This window comes from Scyliorhinus torazame, chromosome 2 (assembly GCF_047496885.1).
Source record: "Scyliorhinus torazame isolate Kashiwa2021f chromosome 2, sScyTor2.1, whole genome shotgun sequence".
NCBI lineage: Eukaryota > Metazoa > Chordata > Chondrichthyes > Carcharhiniformes > Scyliorhinidae > Scyliorhinus > Scyliorhinus torazame.
The window spans coordinates 298,046,344-298,066,798 of NC_092708.1; the positions used below are offsets into that span (position 1 = coordinate 298,046,344).

Consider the following 20,455-nt stretch of genomic DNA (forward strand, 5'->3'; position numbering starts at 1 on the left):
ACAGGACACTACCACTATAAAGCCAGAGGGTACTAGGTTTCCCGCTCTCTCGGGACCCAGCCACTGAGACAGAGTCCACGAGCTAGTAAGTGCAAACACCATGCAGTAGCGAGTAAGTCTGGTCAGGCTACTACAAGGTCTCCAGTCAGTTCAGTATAGTGTCGACACACAGCTGAATATGTACATCAGTTCTATCGTTGAATAAAACAGTGTTGGATCTTCTCCAGTGTTAGACGTCTGTTTCTAGCTTCCCTGCATCGAGTGCAGTCCACATCGAACCTATATGCCTACCACATCATGGTACTAGAGTGATACTGATCTTGAAGGACCTACCTCGAGTGAATCACCATTGACCAGCAAGCAGCCATCCGGTGAAATGGAAAACATCCAGCCTCCTCCGCAGCTCCGCATCTCCGGCAACCTCGGCGCCAATTGGAAAACCTTCAAGCAAAAGTTCCTCTTATACATCGAGGCCTCCGACCTCGAAGCAGCATCGGATGCCAGGAAGATCGCACTATTTCTCTCCACCGCAGGGGACCACGCCATCCACATCTACAACTCCCTTACGTTCGCTGACGGCGAAGACAAAACAAAATTCAAAACAGTCCTGCTGAAGTTTGACAGCCACTGCATCATTGAGGTGAACGAGAGCTTTGAACGGTACGTTTACCAGAAGAGGCTTCAGGGTAAGGATGAACCTTTTCAGTCGTTCGTCACCCATCTCCGCATCCTAGTGCAGTCATGTAACTATGACTCGACGGCTGATTCCATGATCCGGGATCAGATCGCTTTCGGGATCCACTCCGACTCCCTTTGGCAGCAGCTCCTGAAAGTCAAACAGTTGACCCTCTCTGTCGCTATCGAGACGTGCGTTGTCCATGAGCATGCGAAGAATCGTTATTCCCACATCAGGGTGGCAGAAACTGCGAAGCTGGCCTCCCACGAGGCGGAACGGGTGCAGGCCATTGCACAAATGCAGGGCCTGAGCATCGAGGAGAGTGGCCGTTTTGCGCGCTTTTCCCGGGTCCCTGCGCATGCGTGCCATGACTGAGTGGACGACGAGGTCGACAACCCGACTGCGCAGGTGCGTACGTCGACCGACCGCACTGCGCATGCGCGATGGCACACGGAACACGCTGACGTCAGCGTCATGACGTGGCCGAATTGTGGCTCCGCCCATTTAAAGCAGCAATGTCCGGCAAAAGGACGCCGGTGTCTACAGTGTGGCAAGCTTGGCCACTATGCAGCCCTTTGCAGATCTGCTCCACAGCTCAGCAGCCAGCGATCCCAGCTGAGGCGCAGAAGTGTCCGCTCAATACAACAAGGCAAGTACGATCCCGACAGCCCAACAGACCCTGATGCTGAGTGCCTCAAGTCCCCATACCGGGTGGGCATCATAACTACACATGCGCTGCCTTCCACCACAACAGCGAAACGCCTCTCGATCCTTAGTGTGGATCCCGACGACGAGTGGTCTGCTGTGCTCACAGTGAACAAGGCCCGCATCCGATTTAAACTGGACACCGGCACGAACCTCATCTCAAAATCTGACCTCGACACCATCCGCGCCAGTCCAAGCATTCTTCCACAGGCCTGCCAGCTCCTTGACTACAATGGCAACGCCATAGCTGCCAGTGGCTCCTGTCAACTAGGGGTATCCAACAAGGCGATCAAGGCAACACTGCGGTTTGAAATCGTCGGGCATGACAGAGTATCCCTGCTCGGTGCTCGAGCCTGCAAGCTCCTGAACCTGGTTCAGCGAGTCCACACCATGTCATCATCACCGGCGACGGCCTCGCCTGATGGAAACTTGCAAGCCGACATAGATGACATTATCACGCAGTACCACAGCGTATTCGATGGAATGGGCACACTCCCATACCGATATAAAATCCTTCTCAAGCCGAACATCACCCCTGTAATTCATGCACCACACCGGGTGCCGTTACCCCTCAAGGATAGTCTGAAGAAGCAATTACAGGACCTCCAAGACCAGGGCATCATATCGAAGGTCACAGAGCAAACAGACTGGATCAGCTCCATGGTCTGCGTAAAGAAGCCGTCAGGGGAGCTTCGTGTTTGCATTGACCCTAAGGATCTAAACCGCAACATTATGCGGGAGCATTACCCAATACCAAAACGTGAAGAGTTGACCAGTGAGATGGCTCATGCCAAATTCTTTACTAAGCTGGACGCCTCCAAGGGTTTTTGGCAAATACAGTTGGACGCGTCCAGTCGCAAGCTGTGCACGTTCAACACCCCGTTCGGTCGCTATTGCTACAACCGGATGCCTTTTGGGATCATATCTGCCTCCGAAGTATTTCACCGCATTATGGAGCAGATGATGGAGGGCATAGAGGGGGTGCGAGTATACGTTGACGACGTAATTATCTGGTCCACAACGCCCCTAGAACACATCGCTCTCCTCAAGAAGGTATTCCAGAGAATTCATGAACATGGTCTCCAGCTCAACAGGGCCAAGTACTCATTTGGTCAATCGGATATTAAGTTCCTGGGTGACCACATCTCGCAGCAGGGCGTGCGGCCAGATGCCGACAAGATCTCGGCGATCAACGCCATGAAGACCCCGGAGGACAAGAAGGCGGTCCTCCACTTCCTCGGGATGGTCAACTTCCTCGGGAAATTCATTCCCAATATGCCATTCCACACCATGGCCCTCTACTATCTTGTCAAGAAGTCGACGGAATTCCAGTGGCTGCCCACACATGAAGAGGAATGGCGTGAGCTGAAAGCAAAGTTCACCACAGCCCCGCTTCTAGCATTCTTCGACCCAACCAAGGAAACCAAGATATCGACTGATGCAAGCCAGGACGGCATTGGGGCGGTGCACCTTCAGCGAGATGACTCCTCGTCCTGGGTGTGGTGGTATGTATTAGGGGTAATACGGTACACCACGTGTCGACAGGCGATTGGTGGAGGGATGCCAGGTCCTGATAGGATCTGCCACCTACTGGACTCCACCCAGAAATGCCGGTTATAAGAACCCAGTTTTTCCCTCCATTTCCCTCAGCAGCTGCATTCTGTAACCACGCTGCTGGGGATAAAGTTCTGCTTAATAAAGCCTTCAATTGACATTACCTCAACCTGCCTCGCGTCATATTGACGGTGCTACAATTTATTAAGCAGAATTTAAATTGAAGAAAACGACGTGGGAACATGGAGCTCCGAATCACCCCGGAGTGCCTGCGCATCGCACCCCAAGCAGTTAACTCGGCCTCTATCTTCAAGCACTGGATGGCATGCTTTGAGGGCTACCTCCGAACGGCCGCCGGCACACCGACTGACGAACAAAAGATGCAGGTCCTCTATTCCAGGGTGAGTCCTGACGTCTACTCCCTTATCGAGGACGAGGACGGTTTCACCGGTGCCATCGCCGCGCTGAAGGATATCTACATCCGGCCCGCCAACCAGGTTGTTGCGGCTACCTGCAAAAGCTGCGGGAAGAAGGGCCACTACGCGACGGTGTGCAAGTCCCGCGGGGTCGCCGCTATCTCCGGGGAATAAATGGGACCACAGACCCAGCCCCCCCAGCGATCCACGTGTGACCAACGGACGCCGCCATTTTGGACCCCGGACGCCACGAGGGAGAGATGGACGCCGCCATTTTGTCCACCCCCGACCGCGCTCGATCCGTGGACGCCGCCATCTTGGCTGAAGGACCCCGACACAGACGGCCATATACTGCCTGATTACGATGCTCAACTTCAACAACGACGTCTGGCTTCGACGGCCCTCGGCCAGTCGCGACCCCAGACGCTCCAAACTGCAACCGCTACAGTCCTAGTGAATGGCTACGAGACGCCGTGTCTTATCGACTCTGGGAGCACGGAGAGGTTCATTCATCCGGACACGGTAAGGCGCTGTTCCCTCGTAATTCGGCCAAGCACCCAGAAAATTTTCCTGGCGGCGGGATCCCACTCCGTTCAGATCACGGGGTTCTGCATCGCTAACCTAACGGTGCAGGGGGGGGGGGGGGGGGGAGTTCCGAAATTACCATGTCCTCCCCCATCTCTGTGCGCCCACACTCCTAGGGTTGGACTTCCAATGCAACCTCCAGAGTTTAACATTTAAATTTGGCGGCCCTCTACCCCCACTGACTGTCTGCGGCCTCGCGACCCTCAAGGTTGAACCGCCTTCCTTGTTTGCGAACCTCACCCCGGATTGCAAACCCGTCGCCACAAGAAGCAGACGGTACAGCGCCCAGGACCGAGCATTTATCCGGTCTAAAGTCCAGAGGCTGCTGAAGGAAGGCATCATCCAGGCTAGCAACAGTCCCTGGAGAGCCCAGGTGGTAGTTGTTAAGACCGGGGAGAAACAGAGGATGGTCATCGACTATAGTCAGACCATCAACAGGTACACTCATCCGACATGGTCAATCGGATTGCACAGTACAAGGTCTTTTCCACCGTGGACCTCAAGTCCGCCTACCACCAGCTCCCCATCCGTCCCGGTGACCGCAACTATACTGCCTTCGAAGCAGACGGGCGGTTATACCACTTTTTAAGGGTTCCATTCGGCGTCACAAACGGAGTCTCGGTCTTCCAACGAGAGATGGACCGAATGGTTGACCAGCACGGTTTACGGGCCACGTTTCCGTATCTCGACAACGTCACCATCTGCGGCCACGACCAGCAGGACCACGACGCCAATCTCCAAAAATTCCTCCAGACCGCTCACGCCCTGAACCTCACTTACAACAAAGAAAAATGCGTGTTCCGCACCGATCGTCTAGCCATCCTGGGCTACGTTGTGCGTAATGGAGTGATAGGCCCCGACCCTGAACGCGTGCGCCCCCTCATGGAGTTCCCTCTCCCCCACTGTGCCAAAGCCCTGAAACGTTGCCTGGGCTTCTTTTCTTATTACACCCAGTGGGTCCCCCAGTACGCAGACAAGGCCCGTGCACTAATCCAGTCCACTACTTTTCCCCTGACGACAGAGGCATGCCAGGCCTTTAGCCGCATCAAAGCGGATATCGCAAAGGCCACGATGCGCGCCATCGACAAGTCCCTCCCCTTCCAGGTCGAGAGCAGACGCATCGGATGTAGCTCTGGCGGCCACCCTCAACCAAGCAGGCAGACCCATGGCCTTCTTCTCCCAAACCCTCCACGCTTCAGAAATCCGCCACTCCTCAGTGGAAAAGGAGGCACAAGCAATAGTGGAAGCTGTGTGACACTGGAGGCATTACCTGGCCGGTAGGAGATTCACTCTCCTCACTGACCAATGGTCGGTTGCCTTCATGTTCGATAATGCACAGCGGGGCAAGATCAAGAACGACAAGATCTTGCGGTCGAGGATCGAACTCTCCACCTTCAATTATGAGATCTTGTATCGTCCCGGAAAGCTGAACGAGCCATCCGATGCCCTATCTCGCGGCACATGTGCCAATGTACAAGTGGACCGTCTACAAGCCCTCCACGAGGACCTCTGCCACCCGGGGGTCACTCGTTTCTACCACTTCCTTAAGGCCCGCAACCTCCCTTACTCCGTCGAGGACGTCCGAACAGTCACCAGAAACTGCCAGATCTGCGCTGAGTGCAAACCGCACTTTTTCAGGCCAGATAGAGCGCACCTGGTTAAGGCCTCTCGACGCTTTGAACGCCTCAGTTTGGATTTCAAAGGCCCCCTCCCCTCCACCGATCGCAACGCGTACTTCCTGAACGTCGTTGACGAATACTCCTGTTTCCCTTTCGCCATCCCCTGCCCCGACATGACAGCGTCCACGGTCATTAAAGCCCTGAACAGCATCTTCACACTGTTCGGTTACCCCGCATACGTCCACAGCGACAGGGGGTCCTCTTTCATGAGTGACGAGCTGCGCCAGTTCCTGCTCAGTAAGGGCATAGCCTCAAGCAGGACGACCAGCTACAACCCCCGGGGGAACGGGCAAGCAGAGAGGGAGAACGGCACGGTCTGGAAACCCGTCCTACTGGCCCTACGGTCCAGGGACCTCCCAGTTTCACGGTGGCAGGAGGTCCTCCCGGACGCTCTCCACTCCATCCGGTCGTTATTATGTACGAGCACTAATCAAACGCCTCATGAGCGTCTCCTTGTCTTCCCTAGGAGGTCCTCCTCTGGAACGTTGCTGCCGACCTGGCTGGCGGCCCCAGGACCCATCTTGCTCCGAAAGCATGTGCGGGCACATAAGGCGGACCCGTTGGTCGAAAGGGTTCGCCTCCTCCACACGAACCCGCAGTATGCTTACGTGGAGTACCCCGACGGCCGACAGGACACGGTCTCCCTGCGGGATCTGGCGCCCGCCGGCAACACACACACACCCCCGACACCATTCACCCCCCCCCCCTTCCTGCCACCGCCGCACCCCGCGACCACCCCCTTCCCAGGAGGATCGGTTCCCCTCCCCTCAGGCCCGACCAAGAATAAAGCCCAAGCTGAAACCGTAAGGCTCCCGGAGACGACAACACCGATACAAGCACCACCACCACCACCGGGACCGAGGCGATCGACACGGACGACCAGACCGCCCGACCGACTTGTGGCGTCGATCTAAATCAAAATATGGACTTTTCACAAGAACATTTTGCTTTTCTCTCTATACCCTCTGTAAATAGTTGAAACAGGACAAAATTGTACAATACTGTATTGCCATGTGAATGTTTTTTTTTTCCTCTCAGGACCAGCCCTGTAAACCCTTACCACCATACAAAGCATCACCCCGCCGGGTTCATTTTTGACAAGGGGTGAATGTGGTAGTATGTATTGGGGGTCATGTGGGACTGGAAGCCCTAATGTCATTGGCTGACAGATCCCGGGTCCTGATTGGCCGTTGACCTCTAGCTCCGCCCTGAAGGCGGAGTATAAGAAGCCGGAGTCCTCCCCCGCAGGCCAGTCTACTATTGAGCTGCGGGGGAACAGACACGCTTAGTAAAGCCTCATCGACTTCACTCTATTCGTCTCACGGAGTCTTTGTGCGCTACATTAGCCTTCTCAAGGCTCATTTGGCCCTCCTTCCTTTCCTCCCTGAGTTTCCAGGCGCCTTGGTGCCCTTCTTGCCTTGGCTCTGGGTACCAGACACCAGAGGCTTGTCATCAGCCTGGGCTCATGTATCCGGATCCCCTCCAGCACTACTCCAAGTGCCAGAGGCCTGCACTATGTGTCCCTGATAGCTGGTCTTGTGACACATATGCATGTGCACACACGGAACCACACAGACACACACACATAATATGCCTCCCCAAATACTGCAAGCTGCGAAACTCAAACCCATAAATGCTTCCTTCCCACACCCTTCCCCAATTTCCTCTTTCATCCACACTCCTGGTTATCGACTGCCGGTGAGCTGAGCAGTAGCAAGAAAGGTGGCTCTCTCCTAGGAACGTTAGATTAGACCTTCTAAACCGGCCAAACAGGCCCGAAAAGTGCAAAATGTTCCCCAGCTTAACTCCCATCCACCGCTTAATCAATCAGGATACTGGCAATCAGGCCGCAAAAACCGTAAGAGCAGGAAGAGGAAAACCTCGACCCCTGAATTTCAGAGAGATGTTACAAGATTGAAATGTCCTGAAAAGTCCAAATGATTTGCAAAAATCTCAGAAGAAAGCAGTGACAACGTTAACAAAACTCTAGTATAAGCCCGCACCAAACTCTCAATAACTCTTACTAACTTGGCCTGCCTTTTTGCTCCCGCCCTTGGATGATAAAAATGGTTTGGCCGTCTGCTGGTGTTTCCCATGCACCAAACCAAAAATCGCACCGCCAACATTGGTGTTAAAATAATTAAAATTGGGTTCTTAACAGTCGGCAGATGCACATCCAACTCACACCCGTCTACTGAAATATCGCATGACTGCACAACGACGTTTGGAAGCACGCCTGACATCTTGTCATGCAATTTCGTATGCACGTCTGGGTCGGGTGTGGAACTTTGGATGTTAAATTTTGCCCCTGTGAAACTTTGATCCCGTAATATTTAATCATTTATCATACTTTCAGTTTATGAACAAAATAGTCATCTACAGCAGAAGTTTTGGGATAGTCAAAGCCTGTAATTTAATGTGACAATATTTTTTCATGATAATATAACAAAGATTGTTAAATTAATTGCTTACTGATTCTCCAACGAGCATTATTCTGGGTTCCTCCACATAATATTCTGCAATTCTTTGCCATTCCAACAAAAATTCAGATGAAACTGGTGGTAAGGCTCTGACACCACCCTGTACATTTTCCTGAGTCACTTCTGATAGAGGAATTCCTTCATTAATGAGCCTGGAATTTAAAAAACATTCATCACAACTTCATAGTTCTAACTTAAAAAAGAAACAAGAGTGTGAAGACATGTAGCACCACAGACTACACAAATACCTACTTTGTTAAATGCAAGAGGGGAAGGAAAAATTGCATTAATGCAATTCCTCTATCGTGACTTTGCTATTACACAGTTTGATAGATTAATGCAGGCTGTATTTCCACCAAAGTTTAGTGAATTTGAAATTTAGTCCCTACAAAGCTGATGTCTGAAATATTAAAACTGCAATTTGCAACTTGTTAAAAAATAGAGACTTGTCAACTTCTCCCTGACCCGCACGGTAGCACAGTGATTAGCACTGTTGCTTCACAGCACCAAGGTCCCAGGCTCAATTCCCGCTTGGGTCACTGTCTGTGCAGAGTCTGCACGTTCCCCCCGTGTGTCTGCGTGGGTTTCCTCCGGGTGCTCCGGTTTCCTCCCACAAGTCCCGAAAGATGTGCTTTTTAGGTGAATTGGATTCTGAATTCTCCCTTAGTGTACCTGAACAGGCACCAGAATGTGGCGACTAGGGGATTTTCACAGTAACTTCACTGCGGTATTAATGTAAGCCTACTTGTGACAATAATAAAAATTATTATAAAGGCAAATAGCAAAAATTCTAGAATATAACTGAAGTTTCTATTATTAAATTTTGACCAGTTTCAATCTACTGATAGTTCAAGCAGCATAGAAAATACATTGTTCAAAAAGTAGTTAATCATATATACATAGAACATGAACATAGAACATACAGTGCAGAATGAGGCCATTCGGCCCATCGAGTCTGCACCGACCCACTTAAGTCCTCACCTCCATCCTACCCCTGTAACCAATAACCCCTCCTAACCTTTTTGGTCACTAAGGGCAATTTATCATGGCCAATCCACCTAACCTGCACGTCTTTGGACTGTGGGAGGAAACCGGAGCACCCGGAGGAAACCCACGCAGTGTACTTCATGTAACCAGCAAATCCAACCTTAACCAGCTCTATTATAATCACGATGACATTCTTATAATTATAGAGTGGCCTAATATCTGTAGTAGAGAAATTGCTTGAGACCATTTCAATGATCATCCCAAGTGTACATTAACAGTTCATTAAAAAGGAGGGGCAAGAAGGTTGAACAAAAATCATAAATCATAATTATGTGGGAATTCTAACTAAATAATTTGATAAAATTGCTGACAATGCTTAAATGCAGTATTTATACTGCTGTAACCAGTCTGACACTCACTTCAACAACTCCAGCTGAGCTGTCTTTCTCTCTTCAGGTACCAACCCCGAAGAGGGCATTGGCGACAATGGATTTCCATGTGATACATAGAAGATAGGAGCAGGAGGAGGCCTTTTGGCCGTTCGAGCCTGCTCCGCCATTCATCACGATCATGGCTGATCATCGAACTCAATAGCCTAATCCTGCTTTCTCCCCATAGCCTTTGATCCCATTCTCCCCAAGTGCTATATCCAGCCGCCTTCTGAATATATTCAAGGTTTTAGCATGAACTACTTCCTGTGTAATGAATTCCACAGGCTCACCACTCTTTGTGTGAAGAAGTGTCTCCTTATGTCTATCCGAAATGGTTTACCCTGATCCTCAGGCTGTGACACCTGGGGCGGGATTCTCCGATATCGGCGCGATGTCCGCCGGCCGGCGCCAAAAACGGCGCGAATCAGTCCGGCATCGCGCCACCCCAAAGGTGCGGAAGTCTCCGCATCTTGAGCGGTCGAGCCCTCACCTTGAGGGGCTAGGCCCGAGACGGACTGATTTCCGCCCCGCCAGCTGGCGCGAAACTGACTTTGCCGGACGGCACATGCGCGGGAGCGTCAGCGGCCGCTCACGTCATCCCCGCGCATGGGCAGTGGAGGGGTCTCTTCCGCCTCGGCCATGGTGGAGACCATGGCGAAGGCAGAAGGAAAAGAATGCCCCCATGGCACAGGCCCGCCCGCGGATCGTTGGGCCCCGATCGCGGGCCAGGCCACCGTGGGGGCACCCCCCGGGGCCAGATCGCCCCAGGACCCCGGAGCCCACCCGCGCCGTCTTGTCCCGCCGTCCCAAAGGTGGTTCAATCCATGCCGGCTGGCATGGGTTGACAGCGGCGGGACTTCAGCCCATCGCGGACCGGAGAATCGCCAGGGGATTCCCGCCGACCGACGCGGCGCGATTCCTGCCCCCGTCGAATCTCCGGTGGCGGAGAATTCGCGACACGGGATTCCCGCCAGCCCCCGGCGATTCTCCGACCCGGTTGTGGGTCGGAGAATCGCGCCCAAGGTTCTGGACACAGCTATCATTGGTAACATCTTCCCTGCATCTACCCTGTCTTGTCCTGTTAGAATTTTATAAGTCTCTATGAGATCCCCCCTCATTCTTCCGAACTCCAGCGAGAACAATCCCAACCCAGTCAATCTCTCCTCATATGACAGTCCCGCCGTCCCTGGAATCAGTCTGATAAATCTTCGCTGCACTCCCTCGAGAACAAGAACATCCTTCCCTCAGAGAAGGAGACCAAAACTGCACACAATACCCTGATCATTCTTGTAAACCAAGTTTGAATGGAAGAATTATACTCCAAATGCTAGCAAACTACAGCATGTATTTGTCTCTGGATTAGTTTTGATCATGTAAAGGGGTCAGAAAGGAATTTTCCAGATTCTTTTCCTATTTGGTCTGTGTTTTCATCTGTTGTTACACTTCTCCCAGGGGATCACATGGCTCTAGATGGGTAGGGAATGCCTGTATTACGATGCACAATGAATGCACCGTATCAGACAGGTTGGTTGAACTAGTTGATTTATTTCCTGTTGTACATTTTTCTAATTTCATCTGCTCCAACGGGTCTCCAAAAAGATGACTGTGCCTTTATATTTCAACTTTGGCACTGCTGTGAGGGTGATGTTGAAGTTGTAGTATAAGCTCATTCTAAAAGGTTCTGAGAAACAATAACATTTAAGTCAGTGTCCAGATCAAAAGCTAGCTCAGCACTAGAAAGAAATAAAAATTGGAACATAATCCAACAGCACAGAAAGTCTTTCAACGTGCCTGTACTGGCCCTTTCTAAGAAATATCCAATTAAGCTCACTCAACATAGCCCTGAAAATGTTTCCTTTCTAACTGTAAAACAAAAACTCAGAAGGTCTGGCAGCATCTGTAGAGGGAAAAGGCCCTACAGCTCGCAGGAGCTGGATTGCACCAACAGTGAGGTTAGCCTGTGGCAGAGAAGTGAGGTGGCACTGCACCTTCATCCAGATGACCTGTCTCAAGTAAGTTATTAAGTGCCCAAACCATTTACTGAAACCATGTCCCTTGCCCTGCAGGAACATTAGCTGATGAGCCCAAGCCTTCCAGGAGCAGTGCCACCACCCCCCTCCCCCCGCCTCCCCCCCCCCCCCCACCCCCCCTGCCCCTCCGCCCCTCCTGCACCCCCCGCACTCCCCGCCACCGACCCCCCCTCCCTCCCCATCTTCCCCCTCCTCCCCAGCATGGCGGCATCTTTCACCCCCCCCACTCCTTCCCCCCCAGCATGGCAGCATTCTTCCCCACTCCCTCCTCCATCCCCCCCCCTCCTCCCACCTCTCCCCTCCTCCCTCCCCCTCCCCCCCTTCCCCCTCCTCCCTTCCCCCTCCTCCCTTCCCCTCCCCGAGCATGGCAGCACCCTTCCCGATCAAAGGCCTTCTCTGTGTCCATGGCGACCACCACCTCCACCTCCCTTCCCTCGGACGGCATCATAATTACATTTCGCAGCCTTCCAATGTTCGCCGCTAAATGCCACCCCTTCACAAACCCCGTCTGGTCTTCCCCTATCTCCCCTGGCTCACAATCCTCAATTCTCGAGGCATCTACATTAGAAGGGAGATTGGCCTGTACGACCCACATTGTTCCGGGTCCTTATCCCACTTCAGGATGAGAGAAATTGAGGCCTGTGACATCATCGGAGGCAGTACGCCTCGCTCCCTAGCCTCATTAAACACGCTTACCAGCAGGGGCCCCAGCTTTCTGAAAACTTTTTATAGAACTCCACTGGGTACCCATCCGGCCCCGGGGCTTTGCCCGACTGCATCGCCTCCAACCCCTCCATCACTTCCGCCAACCCAATTGGGGCCCCTGGACCCTCCACCAGCTCTTCCTCCACCCTCGGAAACTCCAGTCCCTCCAGAAACCGCCTCATCCCCTCCGCCCCGGCTGGGGGTTCCGACTCATATAACCTGCAGTAAAAGTCCCTAAACACCCCGTTCACCCCCACGGCGTCCAAGATCATATTCCCCCCCTCTGTCCTCCACTTTCCCAATCTCCCTCGCCGCCTCCCGCTTCCTTAGCTGGTGTGCTAGCATCCTACTAGCCTTCTCCCCATATTCGTACCCTCTCACCTTTCACAACTGCCCCACCCCCTTCCCTGTAGATAGCAACCCAAACTCCACCTGCAGCCTCTGCCGCTCTTTCAACAACTCCACCTCCAGGGCGTCCGAGTACCTCTTTGCTTCCTACAAAACTGATGCTCCCCGAACCTGCTGCTGTAATCTTCATCCATTCTTGGCAATTTGAAGACTGCGTTCCTTATTTCAAACCTCAACATGACCCCCTAACCACCGATCCAGAAGTGAGCACTATGCCACACGTGAGTTGTGCCACTGAATCAGCATTAGATATTTAATGAGTTGAGCACACAATTTAGAACAAGGTCAGCAGCAGAGAACCTACTTGGTGAGTTGAAGTCCCACTTCTAATGCACACACTGGCGTAAAATTACCTTGTGAAATTTAGGGCTTCAATGTCCACCAGGCCACATAGACCACAAGGGGCATATCCTCGAATCCTTAGGGGATTGAGTGTTGAAATAAGAGAGGCTCTGATTAATACATTCAAGAGTAGACATCTACTCGTACAATTCTGGAAGATATTTAGCAAAATGTTGTTAATGTTCACGAGTAAGTACTGAGGTCACAAAAGCAAATCAGCACTTACATTTTTTGACAAGGTGACTTAATTAATAGATGAGGAAATTCAGTGAATCTAATATACTTTGACATTTGAAAGGTCATATGAAGTACCATAGTCTCCGTTTCAGAGACTATTGCTGATTCTAGGACTGAATCGCGAGAGTTCTACGTCGACAAACGCGGTGTCGGTCCCACCCATAGTGATTCAGGATATGTTAATGGGCGAGCACCGGGCGTCACATGGAACTAGTGCAATTGCAATGAATGCCAGTGTCTGATTCGCCGGGGTCGGGATTGGCACTGGAGAGCCTGACAGGCTGCAGGCACATATAAGTACCCCATTCCCCACACACACTCATTCCAGTCTAGATGATGCTATCCTGAAGAGTGATGTGTTAGGCAGGTTGGTTCGATGTGGACTGCACTCGATGCAGGGAAGTTAGAAACAGACGTCTAACACAGGAGAAGATCCAACACTGTTTTATTCAACTAGATGAACTGCTGTACATATTCAGCTGTGGGTCGACACTATAAGGCCACTCTCCTCAATGCTCAGGCCTTGCATCTATGCAATGGCCTGCACCCTTTCTGCCTCATGGGAGGCCAGCTTTGCAGTTTCTGCCGCCCTGATGTGGGAGTAACGATTCTTGGCATGCTCATGGACAACGCAGGTCTCGATAGCAACAGAGAGGGTCAACTGTTTGACTTTCAGGAGCTGCTGCCGAAGGGAGTCGGAGTGGACCCCGAAAATGACCTGATCCCGGATCATGGAATCAGCCGTCGAGTCATAGTTACATGACTGCGCTAGGATGCGGAGATGGGTCAAGAAGGACTGAAAAGGTTCATCCTTACCCTGAAGCCTCTGCTGGAAGATGGACCGTTCAAAGCTCTCATTCACCTCAATGTCGCAGTGGTTGTCGAACTTCAGCAGGACTGTTTTGAATTTCGTTTTGTCTTCGCCGTCGGCGAACTTAAGCGAATTGTAGATATGGATGGCGTGGTCCCCCGCAGTGGAGAGAAATAGCGCGATCCTCCTGGCATCCAATGCTGCCTTGAGGTCGGAGGCCTCGATGTACAAGAGGAACTTTTGCTTGAAAATTTTCCAGTTGGCACCGAGGTTGCCGGAGATGCGGAGGAGGCTGGGTGTTTTCCATTTCGCTGGATGGCTGCTTGCTGGTTGATGCTGGTTCACTCGAGGTAGGTCCGTCAAGATCAATTTCACTCTGGTACCATGATGTGTTAGGCAGGTTGGTTCGATGTGGACTGCACTCGATGCAGGGAAGTTAGAAACAGATGTCTAACACAGGAGAAGATCCAACACTGTTTTATTCAACTAGATGAACTGCTGTACATATTCAGCTGTGGGTTGACACTATACTGATCTGACTAGTGACCTTGTAGTAGCCTGACTAGGCTTACCAGCTACCGCCTGGTGTTTGTGCTTGCTAGCTCGTGGACTCTGACTGTCTCAGTAGCTGGGTCCCGAGAGAGCGGGAAACCTAGTACCCTCTGGCTTTATAGTGGTAGTGTCCTGTCTGGTGATTGGCTGTGCTGTGTTGTATGCTTACTGGTCATCCTATGTGTCAATCACTGCCTGTCTGCATCTCATTATATACATGAATGGATATTATGACCAAGAGTGGCCCCAAGATTTGCAGATGTGTAGCTGGAGACATTCTTGGATGCTGTGGAGGAGAGGCGGGACACCCTGTTCCCCAGGGTGGGAAGGAGGCTGCCACCCACGGACGGAAATTGGGCCTGGGTATAGGTGGCAGATGCCGTGAGCACTGTGGACTCCACCGCCAGGACCGGACAGCAGGGCCGGAAGAAGCTGCACGACCTCCTCAGGGCAGCCCAGATGAATCACCACATCCATGACCCTGGCACATCCCACACACCCCATTTTCATAACACTACCCCCCCCACCCCCACCCCGCCCAGACGTGGCCCCCACCAGGTGGATCGGTATGCAGCACTGGGTGAGAGTGAGCAACCCCCAGGCCAGACGGGGTGAGATACCCACACCAGTGTACCCCTGGCACCAACCACCGTCCCACACACCCGTAACCCCCTCCCCTCTTAGGGGGCAATCAAACCCCACCCGCCGACAATCTGCGCGCACCCCACCCTGCACCACAAGGTTAACGTGCAGGTTCAGACGGCAGTTAGGAAGGCAAATGCAATGTTAGCATTCATGTCAAGAGGGCTAGAATACAAGAGCAGGGATGTACTTCTGAGGCTGTATAAGGCTCTGGTCAGACCCCATTTGGAGTATTGTGAGCAGTTTTGGGTCCCGTATCTAAGGAAGGATGTGCTGGCCTTGGAAAGGGTCCAGAGCATGATCCCGGGAATGAAGAGTTTGTCATATGGGGAACCGTTTAGAACGATGAGGGGGAATCTTACTGAAATTACAGGATACTGAGAGGCTTGGATTGAGTGGACGTGGAGAGGATATTTCCACTTATAGGAAAAACTAGAACCAGAGGGCACAGCCTCAGACTGAAGGGACGATTCATTAAAACAGAGATGAGGGGGAATTTCTTCAGTGGTGAATCTGTGGAATTCATTGCAGCAGAAGGCTATGGAGGCAAAATCACTGAGCGTCTTTAAGTCAGAGATAGATAGGTTCTTGATTAATAGGGGGACCAAGGGTTATGGGGAGAAGGCAGGAGAATGGGGATGAGAAAAACATCAGCCATGAATGAATGGCGGATCAGAGTGGCCTAATTCTGCTCCAGTGTCTTATGGTCTTATTCCAACACCCATACCGCCCGCCATGCCAGTGCCCTGCACACACAGGCCACCAGCCTCTGACCTCCTGTGCTGCCCGCGTCGAAGTGTCTCACACTGTGCATTGTCTGTCCACCCCCCAGGAGAAGATGGCCCACAGCCACATGGAGAGCGGGAAGACCGGAGGGGACCCCCCGGCCTGCGGCCCCTCACCACCGCAGAGCAGAGGGACTTGGACCCGGTCAGTGGGCCCAGAGAGTGGGCAGTCGCCGAGACGGAGGTCGGCATCAAAGAAGCAGGTATGCCCCCAATGAATTTCACTGTCCCTACAGCACATGTGGCACCCCCCCACAATCCCTCCACCAACCCCATCGCCCACCAAAGGGGCAGGAAGTGGTGTTGACCATGCGAGCCACCCAAGCCAACACCGCACAGGTGGCGTCCACGATGGAGGCCTTGGGTGCGACAGTATCAGCCATGGGTCAAGATGTCCAAGGCCTGGAGCATGCCATGCAGGATGTGGCTGCCCAGTGACAGGCAACCATATACTAGGCCACCTGGACATTGTTTCGGTGCTCCAGAGCATGGCCCAGTCACACCAGGCCATGGCTGTGGGCGTCGACGCCATTGGCCTGGCGCTGGCTAATCTGAACCAGATACAGAGGGACCTGGCACAGTCCCTGAGCGACGTGGCACAGTCTCTGAGGGACATGGCATAGTGTCCCTGTGCACCATGGCCGTGAGCATGGACACCCTGGTCGAAACAAGAGCTAGACTCCAGGACTGGTAGCGCCAGGTGACAGCGGAGCCCTCGGAGCTCGCTCTGGCCACATCCCCGTCCCAAGAAGTAGCCCGGGGGCCATCAGGAGGTGGTGGAGCCCGTGCCGGTGTCCCTGGCACATCCGATGGGCATTGGGCTGAACAGGGTGGCTCCATGCCACCTGTGACGCCCTTGAGACCGCCGGGTCCATCCAGGCCCAGTCAGTCACCCAAGAGGACTACCGCCAAAGGGGATGCAAGTCACAGGGCGGGAATCGCAGCAGGCCGCCTCCACTCCTGATGTACCACCTGGGGACCCACCTAGACAGAGCGTTATGGCCCACAAGGCCAGAAAGGTAAACACCAGCTAAGAAGGAACGGGTGCAACACATAGGTTAGCAAGAGGGGTTAGGGCACAATACTGTAAAAAGCACAATAAACACCAACATTCTGAACTGCTTCGGGCCTCTGTCAGAAGAGTGTGAGGGATGGGCTGGGAGCAAATATGTGCTGGGTGGAGGTGCGGGTTGGGGTGGGATTCCGCAGGTGTGGGGTGCAGGTATTGGAGGTGTGTATGGGCAAGGGCCCCAAGGCCGGTCACCGCACATCGCCCCATTACCTGCACACCACCTCCCACTTCTTACCCCAGACCCCATCCCACCCCCGCCACTCCAGGGGTTCGATGGGACCGTGAGATGGAATGGCCAGCACGCATGCAGGAATCACCCGGGTGGACGGTGCTACCGAGGGCAGGAGTCAGACTGCGCCCAACGATGCAGAGTACCAGGGTTTATCGCGGAGTGGGCCATCATCATCCTCCATCTCATGGATCCAGCCCATTGATTTTTCTTAAATATTTAGAGTGCCCAAATCATTTTTTCCAATTAGGGGCAATTTAGTGTGGCCAATCCACCTACCCTGCACATCTTTGGGTTGTGGGGGTGAAACCCACGCAAACATGGGGAGAATGAGCAAACTCCACACGGGCAGTGACCCAGAGCCGGGATCGAACCTGGGACCTCGGCGCCGTGAGGCAGCCATGCTATCTGCTGCGCCACCTTGCTGCCCACAACCAAGCCCATTGATAATGCCAACCCAAGGCCCGCAGCCTAAAGTGCAGTAGGTAGAAAATTGACTAAGCAAGAGAAACAAAAGGTGATGAAAAATGGAATAGGCATTCCTAAATATATTGGGTATCCCTGCCAAGGCTGGCATTTATTGCCCATCCCTTTTGCCCTGAAGTGGTGTTGATTTTCTTGCATTTGTGCACAGGTTTATACAACTCAGCGACGTTCTAGGCTGCTTTATACGGTACTTAAGTGTCAATCACCTTTGTGCGGGACTGGACCTACATATACAGTATGCATGCTTTCTAAAGGGTATTAGTAAACCAGTTGGGTTTTTCAGCAGCTTCATAACCACTTTTACTCACCAATTTCTAACTTTTATTTGAAGTGATTTTAAATTCCCAAATTTTCTCGTGACCTTGTCCTCTGCCCTTTCTTTACCTTTATCCTTCTTTTATTGTATGAGTGCAAAAAGGGGCAGACATTGCGAAAATTCCTTCCCTGCTTTTGTATGTGTGTAAAATAAACAAATCCTCTTATTTTACCTTGCTTTGAGTTTGCTGTGGGATTATCAATAGTGGTTTCGATCATGCCTAACTGAAGGGTTGGGGAAATAAGCCGTTGCTTATAAAAGGGGAAAATACAAACACCTTTCTGTTTACGGATAGTGAGGGGAGAAATCAGGGCTGTTTAAATTAATCCCCCTTCTGTACCTAACATTGGATTTAAATTCACCTCCTGTATTGCACTCATCTGATCTGATCCATGTAGCCTATATTCCAACATGCCTATAACGACTTTCCATTATAATATCTTTCCAAATTGCTTGTTTCCCGGGGTGTTAAATATTTGAAAACTTAACATTAACTTACTTTTAGAAATATCTTAAAGTGAATTCAAATAAAATTTCTTATACACTATATTCCTGAGACCCAGAGTTGCACAGGGAGAGCGGAGAGGAGATAAATGCGGGCAAGAGAACAGAATGCAAATGAAGGAAGGGGAGACATATTTCCACTGCAACATCATCATCCGCAGCAGCAGCAATTTGTCCAGTTTTATCTCTTATGCACTGTGATTTCCTTTTGTGCATTTTGATGCATTTTATTTCATATGAAGCTTATTTAAGCTAAACAAATTGTTAAAAGTTTTTCATTTTATCAGGTGCTTTAAATGTAAATTAAAATAAATTAATGTAACCCCAGTAGCTATTTATAAATTGTTTGTATTGTATTGTACTACACATCTTTGTGGAGAATGTAGGCTCTATTGGATCTACTAATTGTTTGGGGTCCTTTGAGAAATCACTTAAACACATACTGGGAAATAAAATGATTCCCAGAAATACTGAGTCTGCAAAAGTATAACCAACTGCGAAAAAATGAGTTAACTATTGAACCCTTAAGGTCATGTCTGGATTCTAACAATGTTTCAAAGGATGTACCATGAGAGTAAAAAACAATGAATAAGGGACTAAACCATAGATAAGGAGTTACTTAAGAATATGATCATATGATTAATTTTTTAGAAGCATTCCAGCCTTCCGGAATTCTTGAAGCATCTATAGAAATTATTTTTATTTTTTTGAAGTATTTTCTTTCCCTTTTTCTTATGTTAATGTTTTAATGATTTTTTTGCTGTATTCTGACGAGTTTATGTATTATTTGATCTAAGTTTTGATTCAGTTCTTATGCAAGTGTATTAAGTAAATTCTGAGGAATAAAGTGTGTTTTGGACACCTCTATCAACCAGACTGAGTACCTTATTTTTGGAAGAAAAATAAAAGATCCTACAGGCTTAGAATCGTGCCTGAAGTTGGTGGAATGGCCACTAGACATTTGCCACCCTGCTTCATTTGTTCATATCTGGTTAATATCTGCAGAATATGGGGGAGGTGGGAGGAAACCTGCATCCATCTCCTCTGGACTACTCATTTTTAAAACAGTCCTCTCAAGTCTCTTAGCATATGAGAATCCTAGAATAGACCTCAAATTTTGCAGGATATTACCATTAGGGAACTTCCATGAGGCCCTTGAAGGCGAGCATAATCAGCAGACAAGGTTTCCTGTAATGCATCTCTGCATTGACACTAAGATGTATCTCTGGTGGATTTTCAAGACCATTGTCGTTAAAAAAAAAAGTACTACTTGGTAGTACAAGGTATTACCTTGCTGTCTCCTGTTGTTTCGAAGAAGAAAAATCCTTATCTAAACAGGTTTCATATGCCTCTTGCTGGATTGACTCTGGAAGTTTACTACAGCCATGTCCTTTTCTGCTTGGAGTGTAGTACAGCTTTGAAGCCAGTTGCAAATCAATTGGTAATACATGACTCGGCTCAACAGTGCAAAAGTGGTGGATAGTCTGATACCCTCGAGCTCTGCAAAAGAAAATCCAGATAATAACAGAAATCAATTTGTCTCATACACTTTCTTTACTGTTTTTGAACCCTCTTGCCTCCAGACCTGCCTCAAAGAACAAAGAACAATACAGTACAGGAACAGACCCTTGGGCCCTCCAAGCCTGCGCCAACCATGTTACCTGCCTAAACTAAAACCGTATACACTTACGGAATCCGTATCCTTCCATTCCCACCCTATTCATATATTTGTCTAGATTCCCATTAAATGTCATTATCGTAGCGTGGGCCATTGACAATTCAACCTGATGCCTCTATTTATGAAGTCCAAGATCCCATTTTCT

The 20,455-nt window shown here is 50.9% G+C and overlaps 1 protein-coding gene across 1 annotated transcript in view; it reads right to left on the reverse strand.

Annotated features, from left to right (window-relative positions):
• ttc6 (tetratricopeptide repeat domain 6) overlaps positions 1 to 20,455 on the reverse strand; it is a 554,053-nt gene that overhangs the window by 366,970 nt on the left and 166,628 nt on the right. Inside the window, exons 6-7 of the mRNA XM_072488749.1 lie at positions 19,923 to 20,132; positions 8,088 to 8,247 (exon numbers count right to left, since the gene is read on the reverse strand). Of these exons, the coding sequence (XP_072344850.1) occupies positions 8,088 to 8,247; positions 19,923 to 20,132 (370 nt within the window). The remainder of the gene's footprint in view (positions 1 to 8,087; positions 8,248 to 19,922; positions 20,133 to 20,455) is intronic.